Raw genomic sequence first — 26,036 nt, 5'->3', positions numbered from 1 at the left:
GGCGAGAGGTGTGTCTGCATGTGTGCATCAGCACACATGGGTGAGCAGAAGCCAGTGCTGCTCGGCCTTTCCACTGGGCTACCGGGAGCTGGCTTACATCTGACAGAGCTGGGCTGTAAAAGTTGGCTGGCAATGAAGTTGCTACTTCATGTGAGGAAAGGGGCAAGAGCTGCTGTTGCTCTGGAAGTTTGGGGAAGGTTTGGTTTTGTGTAAGAGGAGCTATGGAACATGAGTGGTCAGTTTCACAGGCCCACCACATTGAGTTTTATGACCTAATGAAAGATAGGTCCAAGATCCATGCAATGAGTATGTTTTTTTTTAAAAAATCCATTATTTATAGAAAGAAATAGGTATTGGCAAAAATCTGTCCAACCAAATACAATGACTTCATTTAGCTGAGTATATTACAATCTAAATTAAAATACAGGGGTGCAATTCAGAAATCACACACAGATCTTCAAACCTTCAAAGCTATACAGTGTTCTTTTCAAATGGGGTATCATCTGACTACAATCTAACCTGGTAAGTTACAGTGGGTGCTGGACTTTACACGGTGCCACCACATGTGATGAAGACACACATGTTTCATGTGGCTTTCATTTCATTTCTAACAAAGTGCTAAATCATAACAGAGTTACATTTTTCACACAACAGTTAATGCAACCCCATCAGGCATTTAGTTACCTTGCTGGCATGGCCGACAATACACTCACAGAAACAAGGGCGGGTGGGAAGGAGCCAGGGCCTGTGCCAAGGACAGCGAAAGGCTTCCCACCTGATTAAAAATAAGGAGTCATAAGAAATGGCTTTATTAGAAAAACATGTAGTGTACACGTGGCTAACTTCTATCACTGGTATACAGCTCTGCTATTTTGTAATTAAATCTGACACAGGTTCTGACGTCTTCTGAAGTTAGTGCGTGAATCCCGTTCCTCTGCTGTGTTCCTGGAGGAGTCATCTTCAGAGGACCAACACCCGTGCTTCTTGCTGCAGTTCAGCTCATCAGTAGGTTAGCACAGGTACAATGCACATGGGGGTGACTTACACAGGCAGTGAGTGCACCCTGTGTGAGCATCACACCTCCACCCCAGAGTCCAGCACACATGTGCTGCCAACACAACTGTGCCACTAACACGTGCTGTCCACAGTTTCCAAGTCCTCCTGACACTCAAGTCTTGCATTATTATTACCTAGTAGTCATTAAATTAATGTGAGACTCTGTTACTCAACAGAACCTCGGAAAGAAATTTCTTTCTTCGCCGTTTCTCCCATTGCATGTGCAATTCCAAGCAAAGGTGCAGGGCTAAGGTACGGTCCCTTTAAAGTCCTATAAGTCTGTAGTCTTAAACGGAGACGACCACGTCAAGGTAGAGTCTGTCATAGGATTCCCTGAAGCACAGAATGAGAAGAAGACTGAGCAGACACGACCCGGGAAGGCACCAGTTGAACCAAGACAACTCTGTAAGACAAAAAGTAAAATAAAGTAAGCTAATCTCAGCTGTAAGCATTTCTGTGGCACCAGCAAAGCATCACCTGCATTCCTAAGCACGAATATCAAAGGCGCCCTGGGGGCTACTGCTCTGCACACTGACACACAGGCTCAGTGCATGTGTGATGTAGTACCAGGCTTTCATGTAGAATATTTAATCGATGTTGTTAATACATCTTCATCAACTTGATACACCTTGACTTTGGTTGAAAAATCAATCTATTAATTCAAAGGGGAAAAAACTGGTCACTTACGCGTTAGCTTGTTAGACTGTTAATTATTTTTTTAAGTGCCCTCTATCACTGGCACTCTTGTCTTGGTTTAGAAATATCTAGTGGATTTAGATAAAGGAAAAGTCATGTTTTACTTTGTTTACATGTACACACATAGGCATGTGTGTGGTGTGTGAACTGCATGCATGTTGAGTGTCGGTGTGCACACAGTGTATCTTTCACACGGTCTCTCACTGAACCCACAGCGGTGAGATTTTTATTTCACCAGCCAGACTGATGGTCAGCAAGCCCCAGCCATCCTCCTGTCTCTGTCCCTAACATGCCGGGTTATTGATGTGTGACCCTGCCCAGCTTTTCACATGGTTTCGAGGACCAAAGTCAGGTCTTCATGTTTGCACAGCAACTCCCTGAGTGGTCTCTCCTCTTTCTCAACTGACTTTTAAGATTTTTGATGAAAATATAACCTTCTCAACAAAAATATTCAATATTAACCATTGTGACATAAATTAGAATATATGAAAAATAAAGCAAACCATTAAAGAATTAATCATTTTCCTCGTAGAGAGACCAGTGTATTATGCTATCTTTATTTATTTATTTATTTATTTATTTATTTATTTATTTATTTATTTATTTTACTATGAATAGTCATGGACTATGTCAATCATTGGGAAACCTACAAGTGCTATCCAAGCAGGTGATGTGGCTGTTATCTGCTTTAATGCCAGCAAGAGTAAGTTTCAAAAATGTTCTCGTGTCCAGGAGTAACAACAGGACACTCCTGGGCCACTTGCTGGGTCACTTAACTGTGACTGCCTCTGGCTACTGCTCAGAGCTCTAGGGACCACAGGCTGGGAACTTGCATATGGCCAGCCTCCCTCTGCCCCCACCCACCCACCATCCATCCCCAGGCTTGGGAACAAAGTAGCTTCTTGGCATAAAGAACTTGTCAATGGTGGTTGGGGACAACTTCTCTAGCCTAAAGATTTATGTATTTATTTTATGTATAGGAAATAGTACATTGTCACTGTCTTCAGACACACCAGAAGAGGGCATTGGATCCCATTACAGATGGTTGTGAGCCACCATGTGGTTGCTGGGAATTGGACTCAGGACCTCTGGAAGAGCAGTCAGTGCTCTTAACCGCTGAGCCATCTCTCCAGTCCACTTCTCTAGTCTAATATCATCAGTTCCAATGGGGGGGGGGTTAGCCTTTCCTTCTTCCCTCCTTTCCACAGGTTTATATTTTCACTTTGTCTTCCTATAAAATGCTAAAACAATTTCAATCTCCAAAAGTCACCCTTAAACCCCACACTACTGCTTTAGTTTCAACCCCAGCTCATAGAGCCTGAGAACAACCTGTGCTGGATGCTGAGAGGAACTAAGCAGGAGAGCAGGTGCTGCTGTGACCTTTTCTATACGTGCTGAGAAGTAGCTTCCTCTCCTCTCAAGGACGGCAGCACTTAAAGATGGGAAAGTCTGTCTCAACACCCCTCCCCAGCCCTTCTACTCCCACAAAAACCTGCTGCTAACCTTAGAAGAACAGTGGCTACCAAATACCCAATGTTCTTCTGCAGTTAGACAGTGCTAAAGTATGGGAACATGGACTGAGTCTTTGAGAGGCGGGCTCCAGTGGCAAGTTCTAACTGCCCCTCCCTTGTCTTTGTCATCTTGCCCTATGAGATCTCCATCAGAGTTGGTATTTCATGATGCAGGGAAACAATGAGTGAAATGAAACTTTCCTTAACAAAGTATCTGACCAGTAGGAATGGGAAACTGAGGAAGACACAGTGTTAGAGTGCTTGCTGCTGTTACTGGTGCCTTCCCTGCTTTACACTGATCAATAAGGTTCCAGCTAGAGACCAGGGAAGAGTCATCAGGGAGTAACATTATGCAACATCAGCTGCTGCTTTTAAATACTGTGAGGAAAGAAGTATTTCTAGTTCCCAGGAAAAACCATGTTCTGCATGGCTGCAGAAGCACTTAGTAAGCCTGTGCCCATCAGCTGAGAAAGTGTTTCTATCGTGCTAGGGACACATACTATCTCTGAAGCTTTGCCATGCAAAGGCGACAGACCCTTAACTTCCACCGACACAACTGATGTGAGTGAAAGCTGCAAAGCAACAGACCCAGGCTCTGTGTAGAAGGCAGATGTCCCTCCCTAACAGGTGGTGTTTTCCATACTGGAAACAGAGGAGAAGAGGCAATGGTTACATCAGTGTTCCTTCCCTTGAACACACTAAGCCCGTGCCAGGTGTAGGGAAGCCAAACCCTGCAGCCCTGACTGACAGGGGCCATCTCATTTGCTGTTAATCATGTTATGAAAATCATTGTCATCTGGATTCACTGTGCAGTTTGGAGACGTTCAAGTTGCCATGATTCTGTTTTTTTGCTTTGAATGTTTTGAAAATGTATCTTCTGGCGAAGGAGGTTAACACAGTTATTACCTCAATTACAGGCTTGTCAGAAGTTCCTATAAACAGTGTGGCCTCCTGGAGTAGCCAGAGAACAGCTCAGCCTATTGACTTCCTCTTATTCATCCCCAGAGCTCTGAACCACATAAACCCCTGATGCTAATTCACTCTGTGCTCAGAGTCTTCACATATTTTAAAGTAATATTACCAGTGATTGTCAATGCAAACTCGAGTGTTGGGATCACCTGGCCGGGGAGCTGGGAAGTCACGGATGAAAGCACATGACACTCTGCCCCACCCCGGCTAATTCAAACACTCTAGGCTTCATGGATACACTTCAAGAAAAACAACCGCAGTTATTGTTTGTGCTGGCATGTGAATGCTTTCCTAAAGTAATAGGCGTCAGTACAAACTCTCCACATAGGTCCCCTATCCGTCAGTTCCACAAATGTGTCTCAAAGCACATTTAGATAGTGAATAGTAAAAACAAATCAAATTCTTACCTGTATGATAAAATGTGACAAAAAATAAAAGCACTCCCATGAACATATTACTTAAAAAAGTGACAACTCCACAGGTAATGCCTTCTGGAACGGGGTAGACAGTTTCCACAAAAAGCTCAAAGAATATAGGAACGCTGCTGTTCAAGAATACTCCCAGGAGGATGCAGGAGGCATACAGCGTCACTGAAATTAAAACACAAATGCTTTAGTTCACAATGGCTGTGGCCATGAGTCAGGGCAGACAGGACGCCGATCTCCCTAAGCAGCAGTTCTGGAGCTGAATCTCCTCCCCACGGCGGCTGAAGGAGCCTGACAGAACATCATACAGCTGACACCTCCTTGCTCTGGTTTTCTACAGTAAGAACAGGTTTTGTTGCTGAATGATTATCAGTTTACTTGCTTTCTCTTTCTGGTGGATTATTCCAAAGCACAAAAGCAATTTAGCATTATCGTCAAATTAAAAACATTCTGGGCCACCATGATGGCTCTGTGGATGCACCCACCACCCAGCCTGATGACCTGAGTTCAATCCCCAGGACCCACATGGTGGGAGGAGAGAAAAGACTCCCTCAAGTTGTCCTCTGACCCCATCTGTGCCATGTGGCACATGCACCACACAATAAATAAAATATAATAAAAATTAAGTTTCTGATGAAAAGATTCATAAAAATAAAAATATACTTTTCTCTGAGTCACAGGCAAATGAGGCAAGGGAATAAAATGCAGTAATTTATAACAAATCTTGTCTCATTTTACAATGTTAAAGAGAATTTAAAATGCAAAGATAAATGTAGACACATGAAACGGTATTGAAAGTTACACATGCAGAGGCTGGTTCCTGGTGGCTTCCAAGTGCCCCACAAGGCACTCAGCATCCTTCCAGAGAACACAGGAGGGACAGTCCTCTGTAAGGAAGGTGTTCTGTGTCAGTCTTTAAATAAGGCCTATTTCTACCACAAGCACATATACTAATACTGTGCTGAGTCAGCCCTGGCGATGCTGGCCTCTAATTGTAGCACTGGGGAGGTTGAGGCAGGGGGACTGAAATTTGGAGGCCAGCCCGAGCTACTTAGACACTCTCTCCAAAAATCAATCAATAAATAAAAATGAAAAGGTGAGGAGGGTGGGAGGTCAGACTAGCAGGCTAGGCTACTAATGATCCTTGTGCGTGCTGTTGGAAGAGGATGCACTGTGGTTCTTGTAAGCACACAGAGCAGACAGCACACCACTCCAGAGTTACCATCTGCCCATATGCTGTCAGTAACTCAAGTTTGAAGGTGGAACAGAGCCTGGGCAGGAGAGCTATAATATATACCTATATTTTAATAAAGATATCTGCTGACAATAATGCATAGGATGTATTATAAAGTTACAAGAAAAATACTTTTGCTATAAATATTTATTAAGAAAGGATTGCTGTGCAGAGCTGCAGAGTGAGGGCATTACACCAAATCCCTTACACATCATTCACATTCTGGCATTTCAAGGCGCCGGTTAACCGCGGCTGACTCCGATCGCCAAGCATCCACCTCAGGTAGGAGGACAGCGGTGCCGGCAGTTTCTATCGGACTTCTCTGGCTGACCTCATTGCTGCCCCCCCCCCACTTCCGCTCATGTTCCAGGACAGGAAAGTCTAAAATGTCCTCTAAAAATGTAAATACCTGGCAATTACTCTGTGACAGGAATGAGACACAAAACTGGAGAACAGTGATGACATAGGGTGACTGTGTCACTGGGTGACACAGTGGCCCCTTACAGTCACATGAGCAGCCAAGTCACCCCATTAAAACCTGACATAGTTTTCAGAGGTTCTTTTTTCCTACAGTTAGGCACAGTATTGCTGTGCATGTGTGTATGTCTGTGTGAGTGTGAGTACCATGGAGCTCCTGTAGAGGGCAGATGATCACATTTGGGAGTTGATTCTCTCCTTTCACCTTTAAATGGGTTGTCAGGCTTTCATGGCAAGCTGAGCCATCCTTTATTTTTACCCCAATGAGCGAGACAGAGAGACACTGATATTGTCTATCTGCCTGTATGTCTGTGCATGTGAGTTCACATGCCCAGGACGCCAGAGGTACTGGATTGCCCTGGCCCTGGAGTTATGGGTGGTGCAAACTCAATTAGGTCCTCTTCAGGAGCAACATGCACTCTTAACCACTGAGCTACCTCTCCAGCTCCACCCCACACTCAGGAGATTTGTAAAAATAAAGCACACTATTGGCTGGATGTCAATCACACAAGCTTTCAGCATTCTTTACTCATGCCTGACTCATGTGCAGTGTGCTGGGGAGGGAATGGTGCTGGTAGCTTTTACAGTGTACTCTACTTCCAATGTATAATCATTTATTGATTGGTCAGATCACCACTGGGTAATCAGAGCAGAAAGAACTACTGACCCAAGAACACATAAGCCAGGAGTGTAGGGCAAAAAAGTATCGAAATAAAGGACAAGAAAGAATTCCAGCTCGTAGTGACCAGCAAAGGCTATTACTTAACCTAGGATCACAAATGATGGAGTTCAGAAAACAAAGCTGGAAATGTTTCCTCTTTAACATTCTGGCTCATACTGTAAACCTAGCACTCAGGAGGTGGAGCCAGGAGATTGGAACTCAAAGCCAGCCTGGTGTCCATGGGGTGTCTCAAGACAGTTTGGGCTAGAGTGAGACCTGTCTCAAAACAGAACAAATCAAACTAAAACAAAAACAGAAGAACCAAAAAAAAGAAAAGAAAAAAAGAAGAAAAAACCCTATGTTTATATTTTTTAAGGGGCTACATCCCTATATGAAATTATAATCAGGTAAATTAAACTATAATGTTTATAATCATCATAATCAATGTGAGAACCGACATGGCAAATGAACATATAATAGAAGTAGATGCTGGAAGGGGACTGGGTACAGGGTCTTGGAAGGCAACATTAAAGTCTATTGATCTTTACCAAGCTGGGTACAAAGGCAGACCTGAGATTCATCTGGAGAGCAACATTTGGAGAAGGCAGATCTTGTTAGATAAGCCAAGCAGCTCTTGGCCCATTCTCACAAGGAGTCTCTGAAGAACTGTCACCAGAAAAGTAAAAGTCCTACTGTGGTCAAACAGTGTTGATGATCTTCTGGTGGGTGATTTGGAAATATGTAACGTAAATTGCTGTGTTGACTCTGGCCCAGCAGTCACTGGGACATTATGTTTTGTCTGTGTGGCATAGATACACCCAGGACAGCCCCCGAGATGCTGTTCACAGTATGTGCAAACTGGAGAAATGCCTGGAGAATACGAGCCAGTACAGTCCTTGCAAAGGACCCAATGATTACTAAGAGAGCTTAGAAAACAAACACTACTAGGTGGATATGCTGAAATCACTTTCTACTGCTGAAACAAAGAATCAAATAAATTACACCAGAAAGAGTTAATGAAGTGTCTTCCTAATCAGAATGAGAGAAAGGCAGCTGTGAGCACTGATTTGACACACACATTCCTTAGTGTTCTGAGCATTCAGATTGTAGAAGCTGACTAAAAAGTCTGAATCTGATTTCTACTTGAATTTCAGTTCAGTCTGGATGTAGTCAGTGGATGAATGTCATCTATTCAAAGTCAAGTAGACAAGATAATTTCCTGCTCATCACAGAAGGTTCAAACAACACAATCATTAAATATTTCCATGACTTTTTATAATAGTGAGACTAAAATTATAATAAACTGCCTTTCAATTAAAATGTCAAGGTAATTTAGCAGAATAAACACAAATGAATTGCTGATGCAGATTTTTTTTTCAAAAAAGCTAATAAGATTTTATAGGTCTGCAGTTTAAGCTGCAAAACCAGAGTCATGTATAATACTAGGCACAGTTTAAAATGCATGTATGTTAGGCTCGTAAATTGGATAATAGTCCTGAAAGTCATTCCCATGACAAACCAAACAGCCAAACTTTAGAGGGAGAAAACTACATACATTTTCATTCCCTAAAATATCCAGACTCATAGGTCAGTGGTTTTCAACCTTCCTAAAGCTGCAACCCTTTAGTACAGTTCGTCATGATGTGGTGGCCCCAAGCCCAAAAATGATTTACTACTTCAAAATTGTAGTTTGCTACAGTTATGAATTATAATGTAAACATTTGTGTTTTGCAATGGCCTTAGGTGACCCCAGTGAAAAGGGTGGTGACCCACAGGTTGAGAACCACTTCCCCGGGGTGAGCAGCAGTTCCAGAAGAAACCCCAGCAGAGAGCTAGGTGTAGCTTAGTTGGTAGAATACCTGCCTGGCAAAGTCCTAGGCTTGAGCCTCAGCACTGCATAAACAGCCAGGCACGCTGTAACCCCAAGTCTGGAGGATCAGATATTCAAGGTGACCTTGACTATTTGGTGAGTTTGGGGCAAGCCTGAGGTAATTGGGACCCTGTCTACAAAAGATAACACAAATTCCAAAATTCAGATATGACTTCTGCAGTCAACATCAGAGAATTCACGGTACGCCCTACCGACCAGGTGTCATAGTGCATGCCTTTAATCCTAGTACTCAAGAGGGAGAAGCAGGTGAAACTCTGAGTTTGAGGCTAACCTTGCCTATAGAAGAATGAGTTCAGAATAGCCTGGACTACCTAGAGAACCCCTATCTTGAAAACCAAACAAAAAAGAAAAACTACAGTGGGGCTTTCTCAGATGTGTCAGCAGTATGAAGAATGACAGGGACTTTCCACATGGGTTTAAAGCTTAGGCCTTTTGTTTGGACAACCCCCCAGCTATCTCATCTATTACAACCAACCAGTAGTGAGATCGTACAGAGGGCCGTCTGACCTTCAAGTGCCTGTGCAGGTGTGTAAGGACAAATATAAGGCTGGCAATAGGCCAAAAAATTACACTAGCAATATCCTGCCCACATTTAGCTCCCTGCCAGTACAGAATTAACAACTGGAAATACAGACACGCCTTCACACTCTGTAAACAAAGTTACCCCAACAAAAAGCAAAGAAGATATGTCAACAGCAACTTTGTACTTTTGGACGTGGAAGCTTTTGGGACACTTTAAGTCAGCATTCACGCTATACCAAATTTAATCATCTTATCAGCTCTTTGGGGCAGTTAAATTAAGTGTCTTAAACTGAAGTGACTAAAGTCCTGAAAGCAAAACAAAACAAAACCAAAAACAACAACCAAAACCAAACCAAGCCAACTTGTTTAGATCCAGGTTAAATTGGCAATGAAGGGTTAAGGACCAAAAAGCCTCAGGTGGAAGGTCATTTAGCACTTTGAGCTCAAAGGGGAACCATCCTTTCAGATGAATCTTCATCCCAAAGCTCCCCTCTCTGCCCCACACCCCAGAGCTCCCCGTGCACAGTCCCACTCTGTGGAGACAGCCAACCATCACTGTTCTGAGTAAAGGACAATTGGGCTCCTTCTTTTCCTTCCATGCCACCTCCACGGACGCCCACCTAGAACTGGTAATAACCCTGTCCAGGCCTACAGCCCCTAGCTGTCCTACCAAGCCACTGTGTCAGACTGAAAGACCCCGAACATCGGCATGTTTTATTTAACAGCACTGATACACACCACATGGGTCTCAAATCTGTATTCTACTCCAAAGCTCCAAGTGACTGCCCAGAGACAGACTGACAGAGCCAAAGGCAGACCAGCCGCAGGTCACAATCAAAAAAGAATTGTAATCATCTGTAGAGTAGGTTAACAATTATTGTTTAATTATCCTCAAGGAAAAACAGCTTGTGCCTTTCTTTAAATCCATTTGTCAGTGGCTGACAGCATGCAGGCTGCGAGGCTATAGCAGCGAGCAGACGCTCTGCGATCTCTCCTCTGCTATCTCCTGGCTTGGCAGCCATTTCCAGCACAGAGAGGAAGGTAATTACATGCCACTCAAAACACGTGTCTGATCAGAAGCAGCCATACGCCCTGGTCTCTGGCTGTGAGCACAGCAGGAAGGTGGGTGTGCCAGTTCTAGGAATGTTTTGCTTCTAATAATACTTTTTAAAAAAAGGTTTGGAGAGATGCTTCAGAGCTTAAGAATGCTCTAGAGTTCTGTTCTCTCCCCTGGGGAAGCTCACAACCACCTATAAGAGGTCCCGACATATTTAAAATGCTATTATTGCTATATATGAGGACAACTCTGTGGAGTCAGTTCTCTCTCCATTCACCTTTACGTGGGTTCACCCCACCACCCCAAGACACGTGTCTTTCCCTGCTGGACCCATTCTAACAATGCTTTAAGGAGGAGCCTGACACGGGAGGAGGCTGAGACCAGAGGAACCAGGGTGGTCAGTGGTGTGCACACGTGGCTGTAGAGCTCTGGGGAGGGAGTCTCCAGATGCTGAGGGCCACTAAGGAGAGGTGACTGGCTCTCCAGAGCTTGCTGCTCCAGATAGATTATAACTTGCTTCGGGGTTGGGGGTGGGGACTTAGGACTCAGAGTTGACCAGCAAGATATGAATATGCACATTACCATCACGTAAAAGTTTATTGGAGATGTTACAAAAGAGATCTCACTTAAATGTTTGTATTATTACTTTTCTTTTGAGGTTGGGTGTCAAGTCGCTCAGAGTGGTCCTGAACTGGCTATGCAGCTGAGGAAATCCTTGTGTTTCTGAGCATGAGCCACCATACCCCATGTGTGGGGCTGGCACAGACCTAGGACACACATACAACTAGGCAGACACACTCTACCAACTCAACCTCCAGCATGAGGTCTATTATTATTATTATTATTATTATTATTATTATTATTATTATTATTATTATTATTATTATTTTCAATTGTGTGTGTGTGTGGTTTTGTGCATAAGCATGCAAGTACTCTTGGTGGCTAGGGGTTGTGGATCCCCTGGAACTAGAGTTACAGACAATTGTGAGATGCCCTAGGGGTGCTGTGAACTAAACTCTACTCCCCTGCAAGAGCACAGTACATTTTTAACTACTGAGCCAACTCACTAGCCCCAAGGTTCATTTACTGAATAATAAATTCTATCAAATGGATAAAGTTCATTTAAGCAGATCAGAGACAAGTTTTAACTCATGTAGCAAGATCTTTCCCAGAATATAAAAAAACAAAACAAACTCATAGTGCTTTGGAGATGAACAAGAGTATCCAAGGACTTGATTACATTTTTATTAATAAAATGTAACATGTAAAACAAAAATTATTATTAATTACCTTATGAGAGTTAAGAAATTTCTGTGATTTAGGCTTGGGACATGAATGCACTTTATAGATAGGTTTTTTTACACGCACACTGACAACTTTTATTTCAGGGTAAAGCTCGGAAAGGCAGCCAGCAATTGTTAGATTAGACCTTTACTAGAACTGACTCCTGTTTCCCATTGAAAGTAACTTTGTAAATGAAAAACCAAAAAACAAAACTCCTTTGGAAATTAAGACAGAGGTAAATAAAGAACAGCAACAGCGGGCAGTAAATGGAGTAGGCTAAACATAGAAAACAAAACGCATCTCCCAGACGAGAAAGTTCAATGCCTAAGAGTATGAACTGCTCTTGAAAGGACTGGATAGAATTCGGCCCCAAGAGCCCCAGAGTAGCCAGCAGCCACCTGTAATTCCGAACCCTCTGGTGTCTTTGGACACTGGCACTCACATGCACATAAAACACATAAAAATAACCCCTGGAGACAAACTAACCAAACCACATCCATACAGACAGTGTGCACCAGGCCTGGCTCTCTGGTTGTCACAGAGCTTCACCTCTGTCACATCATCACACACCTCCCTCAGAAGTAACTGCTGTAGCCTTCATAACCTGCTGAATTAAGCATGTGGCACATGGGACTCTCCCAAGTGAGGACGCCAGGACTGTGGCTATGTCATTAGTGACTGTGATTTCCTTCTGTGCTGTCAGTTTGCAGGCACCCTTGTTTAGCCTCTTTGCTGGCATACTTTAGTCCCATAAAAATTGACTGTTTGCTATGTTTACAGTTCCGTATGGCTGAAAGGCAAAGTAATTATCTTGCAGAAATGAAGCACAACAAATAATCCTTGAAAGAGTGGGCCTGGAGACTGGTCGTGAAATGATACCAGCATGTAGGTTTATCAGACGCTTTCCAGACCCCCAAATTATTTATGGCTCAGAAGAAGGCAGTGTGCTATTAAATCATGAGTGCTGACTGACTGCCTTCTGAAACACAATTCTGCCCAAGACTTACTTCTCTTGAACATCTCCACAAATAAATATTACATGATCTTCTTCACTAGATCCTTTGAGCATTTTATTACTTCAAGAAATCATTTTAAAAGCATCCTTTGTTTGTGCATGAAGCACATCCTCATGTGTCTATGGCCCCGTGCACGTGTGAGGATAACCTTGAGTGTTAGCCTGCCCCTTCTACCCTGTTAGAGACAAACAGGCCCGAGGGCTGGCTCACGGAGTCCAGAGTTCCCTGTCCTTGCCTCTCACCTCCTGTGCGGCACTGGACTGGCGGTCATACCTGACCTTTGACCTTTGACATGGGCTCTGTGGTTTCAAGTTTAGGTTTCTACACTCGTGTGCCAAGTTTCATACGCTGAGCCCCCTTCCCAGTTCTCTTCTGCCACAGCCAGAAGTCTCACAAACCCATTTTCTTCTTGATTCATTTATTTTCCTTTTCTATTAGTAATTAGTAATTAGCCATTACTAATGACCACGAGTAAAAGTTCCTTTTACTTTACTCTTCATTGTATTTCCTGAAAGCTTCGAGTCACCTATTTCATATTCAGTGCTTAGGGGCCATGAGTATGCTTTTAATTTTTGCATGCTATTAAAATGGGGCATAACTGGAGGGGGCATGTGTATGCTTTAACTTTTTATGTACTATTAAAATGGGAATAATTACTGTATAAAGTCAAGATGCATGAAAACAAAGCAGCTTACTCTCTGGCTGGTGCACACACCGCCGGACTTTCAAACAGCTAAGAAGGTGTCCTTTGTCCAGCAGGACACCTCCCTTCCGTCTCACCCTGGAGTTACTGGGTAGCACCATTGCACACTCTAGTAAGTTGAAATGAAATTAGATGAATAATCGCTCCCAAGGCAACTTCTGTCAAACAGTCAAATTGTATTGTTTCAGCAAACGCAACACAAAAGCGCTAACATTTTTCAAAATGCCACTTTGCAAGCATTCACCCGTACAGTAAAAAATGACTGTGTGAGTTGTGGCTAACAGGGCCAGACATCTCATTCTCAGATCAGGTGAGTAATGTGCTCGCAACGGTTGTTTATAGCAAAAGCCTCGATTTTAAAGCTCTCATGTTATCTAGTCACGAGGTTATTTATTTGTCCTGCTGTAAACAGTTCAGTTAATTAATAATGAAATTTTAAACACTAAGTTTTCCTGAGGGGAAAGAACTGCATACTGCTGACAGCTTCCAAGAGGATCTGTGTGAGCAAGTGCATCTATCAACCCCTGTGTCTTCAGAGACAATGCCATGACCCAGTTTTCCTTCTGCAGAGGTGGCAACTCTAATAGTAAGATCCGTGGACTACACAAAGACTGATGATGGTTGTCATAAGACAGTGCTGCAAGCAAACTTAACTAGCTTTTGGCTTATTTTGTCCACAGCTGTGCTGATACACTAGCCACTGTTCAGTGAGGAGGATGCTCTGAGGAACATGCTATCTGAAGGTCTGGTTCTTACTGGGACACTGGAGTGCTCAGACACAAAGGTGGGTGAGATGTTGGGGTGACAGTCTTAGGGGCTTCCTGCTATAGACGGACTTGTAGTTATGCCTCCCGTGCCTTTCACAGAGACTCTCCTGACGCATATACCATAAGAACCCGTCAGAGCAGCGCTAAGCATTCTGAGAAAGAAAGGTTACGCTACAAAGAAACACGAATTTGCCATTACTGACTTTAAATATCAACCTCAAAGTCTAGATCTGTCCATAATTAGATTCTGTAGTAAATTCCCTTTCTGTAGTGAAATTCCTCTTTCACTTAAAAAGAACTGGGTCAGATTTTTACAAAGGCAGAGGGAGTACCTGTGATAGATTTATTAAAATTCCCCATTGTTCCATTAAAATGTTCCCCTCTGCCTTCCCTGCAGCTTGTGAATGACAAAGAGTGACAGCTCTATCTATTGAGGCTCAGGATGAGATAATGCACTCCCCTCCCCCAACCCAGTGCAGGGCTGGGGACAGAATTTATGAGGCGCACAGCCAATGCTCCAGAACTGGAAAGGAGGGCAAGACACACTTAGAGACCTGCCTGCTAAGTGCAAGTGCCTCGGTGTGAAGCCAGACAGGCTATGAGGCTGTAGGGGAGCTGACACAAGCTAGTTCTTAACCCAGGCCTTCAGTACGTTAAAAACTATCTTTCAGGAACATCTAAGTGACATTAAAAACCTGACTTGCAGGTGAGAACAACAGTAAATGCATATAAGTATCATGACATTAGTACAGCGAGTGTTTCCTTGGTTAAGATGGGTACATCAGACTCAACCTTCTAACCCAGCCCTATTTATTGTGTTAACAATCTGCTTCCTGTCTAGCACACTTCTTGTCAACCAGCGGCTGGAAGATGTAGTCTTAGGGCAGTCACATCAGTGGGAGATTAAAATGATGTACCATTTTCAAATATACCCTGCCCCCTGACTATAAAAGGTATACTCACTATACAAATCCAGGCAAAAGCCAACATAAAAAAGTTAAGTTCCCTCCTAATGCCTCAGCTCAGAGATGGCACTGCACCTGACCTCCATCCACAGTCACGGGTGTCATCAGCTGTCATCAGACACTCTAAGTCCATGGGGAGGGAGGTTGTGAATGAAAATGGATCCATCTGAGTGCCACCCAAGTGCTCAACCACCAGAAAGGAGTGAAAGAAGGGTCTGGCCCAGAGTGGGGTTGGTGTGGTGTTGAGATGGCTCAGCAGAGAACACTGGCTGCTCTTCTAGGACCTGGCTTTGATTCTCTGCACCCACATGACAGCTCACAACTGTCTGTAACTCTGCTTCGAGGGGGTCTGTCACCCTCATGGGCATTGCATGCAAGTAGCATACAGGCATACTGCAGGCAAAACACCCATACACATACAATTAAATAAACTTAAAAGGAATCTGACTCAGAACACTTGCCTAATTCTTTGAAACCCCATGTTGGAATACTGGTATATAAACATACATTTTTTTTTTCTTCTTTTTTTTTTTTTACTCAGGGCCTAAATATTACTCTGACACCTAGGCTTACAAGCTCGAAGGGGTTAATAGACATCAGCATCGGGAAGGAATTTAACTTGTTAAATTTTAACCAAACCAACCCCTCCCCCCCAAAAAAGCCCAAAAACTCTTTGTTTTTTTTTTTTTTTTTAAATCTAAAAATTAGATCTATCTATTACTTATTGATTGGTTGACTGATTGACTGAACTCAGGCTGTGGGGCTAGGCAGCAAGCACGTTTACCTATGGAGCCATCATGCAAGCCCGCCACCTCTTCACAATAAATAATCCTGTAATTGAGCACGCAATCTACTGTGGCAAAAACTTACTTTCAATATGAGTAAAGTAAGCTCTTAATGCTTACTTCAGTACAGTATCCATTTTAACAGTGCTTTCAAGGCCAAAATAAATAGCTAACAACTGTGCTGATCACATACTTAGGTGGAAGCAGTTCAGCAGGTATGTATGTCCTGACAACTCAGCAGCCACTGAAGAGTAGTATCCACAGACTGAAAGAATGACAATTACCACAGGGTGTGTGTGCATATAAAGGGCAGCTGAAGAACTCCAATTCCTGATCACATTGATTACTGCCCCCCTCATTCCTGCTCTAGATCAGTTTTGTAGAAATCTGCTCATGACTACATCACCTGCTAATAAACTTGTCAAAGCTATGGCATCATCAGAATATCACACACACCCCGTGGTCCCCCATCTATTGACACTGAGAACTTCCCTGAACTAGAATCCAGTAGATGTCAGCACCCAGCATAGCCCCTATGAGTTTCCTGGGCACTCTGCCAACCTTACACGGCTGTTGCGTATCATCTCTGTGAAAGTGGCTGCACCTCAGTGCTGCTGGTGCACAGATCCTGGTTCTAACACCAGGCGCAGAGATCCAAAGTAGGATGTGCAGAAATCCTAAATTATTTGGGGCAGGGGAGGAACCACATGCCACTGGGCAAGTGGCCCCACAAAACCTTCAGATTCTTACTTACTCCTCTGTGTCACATGCTGGTAATGACATCAATCCCTGAATGGACTTTACAATAAATAATCCTGTAATTGAGCATGTAATCTACTGTGGCTAAAAATTACTTTCAATATGAGTAAAATACCTGCATCTTAAGCAGTATTTTTATTGGAAGAGAGGAAGAAACAGTCATGGAGCCCCTTGCCTTTCTTAGTAAGCCATCAGGAATCTAGACAAGACCCTGGGCGGGCAGGATGATGCCTCTCTCCCCTAAAGATTGATGTTTTAGACCCTGGAATTTATCCATGTGTCACAGGGCCAAGAGAATTCTGCCTGAGATAGAATTAAGGCTGCTAATAACTGGAGTCTGGCATTGGGAGATTACCTGGATTATCTGAGTGGGCCCAATGTAAGCCAAGAACCCCTGAAAGCAGAGAGGCAGGGCAGCAGGTCACAGGAGGTGAGGAAAGAGGTTCCTCCCTGCAGTCCCCATGATGCTTTTAGCCCAGACACCTAGGGCAGATCTCTTCCTGCTCTCCAGGGACACACGGCAATAATCTGCGCTGCTGCTGAGCCATCTTACTTCTGGAATTTACAACAGCAACGGCAGGAAAACCGCAGAACTTACATTAGTAATAACAGGAGAAATAACAGCAACCATAAATATTTCTGGTCATTTACACAAACTAAGTAAGGTGGCTACAGCTTCCAAAACCCAGAAATCATGATTTATGCAGAAAATATGATGACTCCATATAAAATAAGGCACCAGGCCGGGTCAAGACTGTTTGCAGGCAACTTTAGATATAACTCTGCTTTCCTCTACTATAACTGCTCAGTAACGACTATAAACAGGATAAATACGGGTGTGAACTTTACACAAAAGTAAGCATTTTCATGCTATATGGGAGATGCTGTAAAGAGGACACTTTCCTATGCAAAATATTCAATTATTTCTTAGATACTTCTACTCTGGGACACACACACACCACACACACATGTGGCATATACATATTTAAGTACAGTTGCACATGTACACATGAGCTTATCTACATGTGGAAGTGATTTTGATTTTGGGTGTTTTTCCTCAATCCCTGTCCACTTTATTTTTAACACAGGGTTTTTCACTGAGCCTGAAGTCCCTTCATTGGGACAGTCTGTTTAGCCCATAGGGTTCATGGATCTGCCTTCATCTGAGCCCCAAGCCTTTAACAATAACAACAACAAAACTATCCTAAAACTTTGTGTGTGGGCATGAGTATGTACAAAGGAGTCCAACTGCCCCTGGATGCTGGAGGTGCTGGGTCCTCGGGAGCTGGAGCTAATTGTGGGTGCGAGTCACCTGACATGAGTTCTCTGCAAGAGCTGAGCCACGTCTCTAGCCTCTCATCCTCACCACTATACACAGGTTACCTCTGTGCTGACCCACAGGCCCCATGGCCCGCCTCCCTGGATACCCAACAACTACAGGCTGCAGGAGCAGGCCCTTCACCAGAGGACAGCCTTTCCTGAGAACTGAAAATATTCACCCCAAGCTCAAAAACTGCCTGTGCTCACCTGTTGTCAAAGGCAAGTGGGTGATGCTGTTTAGACAGGTCAGGGTAAACCATGTGGATGACAGTGTAGCCCCAGAAAACAGGAGGAGAAGAATTAGCTTCAGCATACCCCGAATAAAATCTGCAAACCTGAAAAAAAACAGTATCAAATTAATCCTTCTCAGTACTGTTTAAATTAGCAACATACTTTTTTAAAGCAACTATTTCTTGAATTTTCGCTGCATAATTTTAAAAGCCAGTTATGAATACATATTTCCTTCTTTTCTTGTGTTACTTATGTTACTTTTATAATAATTTTCCCTTTATAAAACAAAAAACTGTTTGGAGTCTACAGCTCACAGAATAGAATTTTAAATTGACTTTTATTCTATTTTTATTCTTTTTAAACATTTTATAACGAACACACATTAGCTTAGTTTTAGAGTTGACATTGAAGTGCAAAGTTGGCTCTTCCAAAGCTCACACCCACAAGTGCCCCTGAAACACCCCCCCCCCCCCCCGCAGCAGGACCTGGCCCTGTTCTGCCCTTTCCCAGGTGGGTAACTATATGCTGTTCTCAAGCATGTGAAGGCCGGTTCCCTCAGCAGCATTTAACTTGGGCACTTCCTTGTAGAGGCCTTTCTGCTGGTAACACTAACACCGCAGGCTCACGTGTGGTCCACTCCTATTCCGCTCACCCAGGTCTTGTTTAAAATGGCCCTTCGTGCTCACTCAAGTCCTCCCCTGCATTCTGCTTTATGTCCCCACAAGGACTATTCTCTGTTGGAAATTATTTATTTCACATCTTTTTACTAAACTGTAAACTTTCTAAAAGCAAGAATACAGTGGAGCTGTGGCAACATATGGCTATAACCCTAGCACCCAGGAAGCCAAGGTAGGAGGGTAGAGAGTTCAAGGCCATCCTGGGCCAGACAATGAGACCTGGACAGCAATCTGCGGCATGGGTGGAGAAGATGTTGGGTGCTATCTCATCAAGCCGGGAACTTTACCGCATTTTACATTCTCAAAACTCGCTACCCTTTTCCTGAATCCTCATCAACTAAAAACCACACCCTTCTCTCTTCCCAGTTCATATGTTGCTTTTCTGGCTGTGCCCAAACAGCTATCCTACCCTTCAGAATAATTTCTAGTATAGAAATGTCCCCAATACCACATTAACCATGTCCTCTCCATTCTGCCTTTGAAACTGTAATATCTACCCTATGCAGGTGTCCTATGCAATTCTTCCTCCTCCTCCTTTCCTGCATTTACCTGATATGTGATTGATCATGTCTGTTGGTATTTTTGGAATCTGTGACTGTGATATGAGAGCTGTCACCACTGTGGGTGAGAACGGACTACTTGCTTACTAAATAGTGTGCTCTCATTTAGGGGACACTTCGACATACTCTGGAGGATCCCACAACTTAATAAAAATGTCCCCAAGAAGATGCAAAATGCTTGGTCTGAATTCTGAGTTTACGAAGGATTATTATTTATTACAGAAAGACTGTGAATGATTCTTGTCAGAACTGTCAGGACAATGTGTTTCACAATCAGTCAAAAGAATTTCCTAGCTCAAACCTTTAGCTTTTGGATTTTATTCTTCTGGACCTTTCTAACAAAATCAAAACAAAGCAAAGTGCAACAAAACAACAACAAACCCCCAAATAAAGCCAGTTGGATCTGACTTCATTCCTGCAACACCCCAGGAATACTCTGTAGAAACAGCAAGGTCTACATTGCTGTCCTGTGCAAAGTATGCTCTGTTGGCCATTGAGAGGTTTTTGTATCCTCTTGATCTCATCAAATAAATAATTAGATTCTTCCTGGCAAAATGATTCAGTGGGCTTGGTGTGGGCTTGGAGAGCTAATGACATTCTTACTTAGAAACACCAAGAGTAGTTTCACAGGTAGTCATAGGAAGGAGTGATCTTTTTATTTCTAGGACTTCTGGTTTTAGAATAAATAAGAACTGTCTTCCTTTTTCTAACTCATTCTAAGAATTGGTTGTCATAATGGGTTGGGATGAAAAAGACTTTGAGGAAACTGGAGTCGTTTACAGACTTGCACTACAGAGGGATGATCACAGGGACACGCCTGTTAATCGGGGTCTGCCTTCCCAAGAGTGCCTGGAGATGCTCTGACACATGGCTCCTCAACACAGGTCTTGCTAACTACTGCTTTACCTTTTTAATTATTTTTAAAAATTACGTCACTTTTTTGAGGTTGTCCCATCTGAGGACGTTGCTCTGAAATAAAATGAAGAAGAGCTCAATAAAGCTGGAAATACACTTACTTCCTGCCTTCAGAAACCATTTTGAAGAGGACTGATCCCAAGCAGGCCTCTTGTAGCTGGAATCCTTTCTGCCATGTGAATCTAAACAAGTGGTCATTTCTGGCCTTTTCTTCTGCTTTTTCCTAAATAGTATTTGTATTGGAAAGCTCACTTCTTACCCCCCCCCCCCCCCCATCCACTTAGGAGTTCAGTATGAAATATTCTTACCTCGCCATAGCTATCCCAACAACACAGCCTCCAACTATGGACCAAAATCCAATCCAGCCAGCATCTACCTGTTAACAAAGTCATTAATTAGTGTCTTAATACAAGAATATTAATATGAGACTGGCATGTGGCAACCAAGAAGAAACTAAACAGCGAGGGAGACCACGTGTGCCCAGCACTTAGCTTGGCGATCGGCACTCCGCGGGAGCTCACTAAGCATTAGCGCCTGAGTCTCTACAGCACTTGTGCAGACCTGTTCATGTCCTGGTGCACATGTGGAGGACACCTTCTGGTGCTGGTCCCACCCTGCCTTTAACTTTGTTTAGCTCTCTTGTTGCTAAGATGGCCTTCACGCTTCAGGAGATGCTCTTGCTTCTCTGTCTTCTCACTGCTGCAGCACCGGGTTCACCTGGTGCAGACTCAGCCTCCACCACTGGTTGTACTGGGTTCTGATGATCTAAACTCAGATCCCCATGCTTGTTTGATAATCTCTCTACCTGCTGAGCCTTTGTCTCTCTCACACAGCCACACACATTTCATCTGCCCCTGGGCGAATAGCACTGTGTGCCGGGCTAGGAATGCGCGCCTAGCTGCACCAATGCCGGTCTTTTCAAGTCAGTTATGATCTTTTTTCTTTGTCAAATTAAAACTTAAAGCATAATTTAATATATGATCATGGACTCTGTATCTCTCAGACTTTAAACATAGAAAGATACTAAAAAGGGCTTTTTAGGGTTTGTAATACAAGGCATAGCTATGTGAAAAATTGGTGTCATTTAAATAGACTTGCACACTTCCTTATTAGAACTGAGCACAACTGGAACAACTGCCACCCAAAACACAGGCCAAGAACAGGAGAAAGTGGGTGTCCTGTGGCAAAGACTCAGCTGTGGTCTAGTGCACGTGCTGGAAGCGAATCCCTGGTTACACAGTACAGAAAAGAGGGGCCTTTTATAAAATACGAACTGCCTCGTCCTCTGCGGGTGACAGTGCAGAGAAGGGACATCTGGAGGCAGGAAGGGAATCTAGCAGATCTGGAACCTGGTTGTGTTTTGACTTTGGACTGTCCAGCTTCCAGAACTAGAACTATTGGGAATACATTTCTGTTACCATCAGTTTCCTAGTCTAAGGTGATTTGTTAGAGTAGGTACTATGGACTGTGACAGGCACATGTGCTCATCTGGATTAGTGTTGTGGCTGAGATACAAACTCTGGGAGGAAATCTACCTGAAGCCCAGAAGAGCCTGGTGGAAGACAGTTATGGGAGCAGAATCCAGGCCGGGAACCCAGAGTGGCAGGCTGGGCATTTGTATAGAACTTTTTTTTAGGAGTGTCTGCTTATTCAGAAAGTGTATTTAAGGGACAGACACATTGTTCATCTCATTCACCCAGAGCTCACTGTGGGGTGAGGACCTTGTGTATACAGACTGGACTTGGGGACCCTGATGGGCACACTGCAGGAAGGGGCACTGGAAACACAATGGCCTTTCCTGACACTAAAGTTTAGATTTAGAAGGCTGCAGTCCTTAAAATCAGACTAATGCGGTCCTTAGGTTCTTTCCAGAAAATAAACCAACCCTCACAATTCTCTTTGGAGGGAAAATAACATCCTCTTGACACCCAGGTGATTTGTTTACGAAGTCTGTGCCTAACACTCAGCCAGACATCTCTGCACACATTGAAGCAGCACAGAGCTCACCAGACATGACAGGCCACGGAGCGGGGCCTGAGCTACAGACTGTAAATGAATACTACTAGGAGATGGAAAAGGTAAGTATGTCTAGAAATCTGTGCACCAGAAGAGAACAAATCAAAACTTAACACTCGAAAACACAATCAGTAAAGAATTTAATAGTATATTACAGCTAAAGATTGAAGTGTTGAGCTGGAAAAAGGATGGATAAAATATCCAGTCAGATCATTAAAAGGTAAAACGACAGAATGCAGCGCAAAGGTGTGAAACAATGGTGCTGTGGGAGAAACTGGAGAACACAGATCTTAAGGAGATGTTGGCTAAACATTTCTAGAAACTGAAGAGACAAGTTCTAGATCCAAAGAGTCCTACAAACCTCAAGAATAATGATTGTGGGGCTGGGGATGCTCAGTTGGACGGGTACCTAAAGCATGCACAAAGCCCCGAGTTAGAGCTCCAGTGTTTCATAAAATGGGGCACGGTGACAGGTGACTGTGACCCAGCACTCCAAGGGTGAAGACGGGGAGCAGTTCAGGGTCATCCTCAATTACGTGGTGAGCCTGAGGTCACCCTGGGTAACACTGAGTTCCCATTGCCAACCTTGTTTTAATTTTTAAACAATGCTGTAGTTGTAAAAGAAAACAGGACATGTCCTTAGAAACACCTCCCACATTACCATGGACTCTGGAAATGTTTTAAATTAAATAGTAATGATGAGCGTAAATACATTCAGAGAGGTATGGCCATAGACTCAGATGGAAGAAGAAGAAGAGTACCACTTAATTAACAGGATGGGAAATCCATAATGAAGTAGCCTTAAAATGAATACATTTGAAAAGTTGAAAAAAAAAATCAAAGACACTTTTTATGTTTAAAAATTAGGAAAAGAAGTAAAGTAACTCCTTCCTGAAGAACTTCCTGAAGACGAAAGTATAAATCAACACAATGTTCAGAAGAGAAACATTCAATAAAAAGCTAATGGAATTACTCAAGGGAAAACTACACAAGAAGACACTGAGACTCAGGGTACATAATACCCTGAGTGCCTAATCCTGGAGGGCTAATGAGATCACCAGGGAACAGATAACACTTTGCCGGGAAACTAAACAACTGCCCTGAGATGGACAGACAGTGTAATAAAACTTTTGGTATTTAAAAATCATATTTAATCTATACACACCAAGAAAACGTTGACTGTTTCCATGCTACGTTTTGTTTTACACGTACTTTATGCTTATGGTAACTAGTAAGATTTCAATGCATACTATCAAACCTTTAAAAAAAATCAAGTACCGACGAAAATATATTCATATAGTTTTGTGCCAAAATGCTTTTAAAAATCTGTATGTGTATCTCTCTTTTTTGAAAAATAAAGTTGTAAGAAAAAAATGCCTACTGAAATGTTAATGTAGAATTGCTTTTTTAAAAAAATCCATTTTTATTCAGTGTGTAAGTGTGCTTGCAATCACACATATGCATCACATGCATGCAGAGCCCAGGAAGCCGGAAGAACCGGAAACTGGAGTTACAGAAGGTTTTGGGTGCTACGTACTCGCTGGTAACTGAGCCTGAGTCCTCAGGAAGAGCAGCCAGTGCTCTTAACTGCTGAGCCACCTCTCCAGCCCTAATCTTGTAACTTTTAAAGGAACAGATTCAATATTTAAAACAAAATTTTTTCACAGAAAAGTAAATGACCTGTAACAGTAATATTCAGAGAAGAACAAAAGATCAAACCCATAATTGTTTTTAAAATCTATTTTTCTTTTTTGAAATGGGGTCTCTCTATGTAGTTCTGGCTGTCCTGGAACTCAGAGAGATTCACCTGCCTTTGCTTCTTGAATGGTAGGGTTAGAGGACATACCATCAGGTCTGGACCTCAAACTCATAATCTTATATGAACTCTTTGAATAAAAAAAAGATAGAGAATATGTCCCAAATTACATTAATACCTTAAGAGTGGTGCTAAGGATGAGACTTGATTGGGGGAGTGGGTGCCTAAAAGAGCCTGGGTTGGTCCCCAGCAACACATAAGCCAAGTGAACTTCTAGCACTTGTGAAGTAGAGGCAGGAGAACAAGTTTAACATCATCCTTGGCTATAGAGCAACTTCTAGGCTAGCCTGGGCTACTTAAGAGCCAGTTTCAAAACCAACCAACCAACCAACCAACCAACCAACCAACCAACCAAACAAACAAACAAACCAAAACCCCTCAATCCTTAAAATCCTAACAGATAGGACAAGAGATGAAAATTATAGTCCCATCTCATTCTGGAGCTCAACCAACCCAGAGAACTTCAAAACTCCAACAGACCACTAACAGATTAGAGTCTGGGAACAAGAAGTAAGGAAATAAAGTTGTAACTTGACTGAAACTTTGGCTGGGCAGTGGTGGCACAGGCCTTTAGTCTCAGCACTTGGGAGGCTGAGGCAGGTAGATCTCTGAGTTTGAGGCCAGCTTGAACTACAGAGCAGGTTACAGGACAGCCAGGGCTACACAGAGAAACCTTGTCTCAAAACAAAACAAAACAAAACAAAAAACAAACAAAAAACCCCAAAAAAACCAAAGCAAAACAACAACAACAAGAATTACTTAAACTTCATATCAAACGCCCATATGTACCTAATGGCCACTGTGCTGTTTCTCAAGAGAACACAAGGATGTGCACTTAGGAACTAGGAGTAAGCAAGGATTTTTTTCTCTGTCTTTTGCAATATAGTTGCTGCTAAAACCTAGACTATTGAAGAGTTGGATTATGTTGATTACTCTTATTTAAAACATGGAGCAGAATTTCCAAGTGTTTTGTATGTCTAATAGGACTCTTAAATTCTACTTTGAATGTTGTGAGTGATAAACATAGAAAATGCATTCTTTAGTTGTCCTCTACGCTGGGTGACTTCTGTCTGACAGGCTGCACTGAGGAGGATGGCCCTTTGGGCCTCTGTTTGGGAGGGCTACACTGTGGTCTTCAGGGCTTGCTGCATGCTCTGCTAAGCGTGATTCATACAGAGAAAACCTTTGTCTACAGAAGAGATGATTCTTCATTCGGTACTTAATATTCATGAAACCTGGCTTGACAGCATAGGCCTGTAAGGCCAGATATAGGAGGCTGAGGCAGGAGGACAGTAAGCTAAAAGCCTATTTGTATCATAGAGTGAATTCAAAGTCAGACTTGGACAACTCAGCGAGGCCCTGTTTCAAGAGGGCCGAGATTTCATGTCAGTAGTAGAGCCTTTGCCTAGCCTGTGTGAGACCCTGGAAGTTTAATTCCCAATAGTAGGAAGAAAAGGTTTTGGGGTGTTGCTGTACTGGCTCCACAGTCTTTGCTCTACTTTCAACCCTGTGGCAGGCTACCAACTAAGTTGCTGGAAATTCTAGGTGTGTGGGCCATTTCTCAGCCAAGGTTACAGAGGCAGGAAGGAATGACCCCACTTTATCTATTGGCGAGCCTCCTCTTTATACCTTTCTTCTCTATTTTTCAGCAAGAAGATTGTGCAAGAGACTTGAACAGGTAGTCACAAAATAAGACATTCAAATATCTGCTAACAGTTGAGAA

The 26,036-nt window shown here is 43.0% G+C and overlaps 1 protein-coding gene across 1 annotated transcript in view; it reads right to left on the bottom strand.

Annotated features, from left to right (window-relative positions):
* Positions 1-363: 363 nt before the first annotated feature.
* The window catches only part of SLC49A4 (solute carrier family 49 member 4), a 67,545-nt gene continuing 41,872 nt past the window's right edge, over positions 364-26,036 (bottom strand). The window contains exons 6-9 of the mRNA XM_080919026.1: positions 20,790-20,857; positions 18,306-18,433; positions 4,640-4,822; positions 364-1,459 (exon numbers count right to left, since the gene is read on the bottom strand). Of these exons, the coding sequence (XP_080775152.1) occupies positions 1,344-1,459; positions 4,640-4,822; positions 18,306-18,433; positions 20,790-20,857 (495 nt within the window). The 3' untranslated portion in view covers positions 364-1,343. The remainder of the gene's footprint in view (positions 1,460-4,639; positions 4,823-18,305; positions 18,434-20,789; positions 20,858-26,036) is intronic.

Source organism: Micromys minutus, assembly GCF_963924665.1.
Source record: "Micromys minutus genome assembly, chromosome: 7".
Taxonomy (NCBI): Eukaryota; Metazoa; Chordata; class Mammalia; order Rodentia; family Muridae; genus Micromys; species Micromys minutus.
Note: the sequence above shows the minus strand (reverse complement) of the source record. Positions and strands in the feature narration are given on the sequence as shown.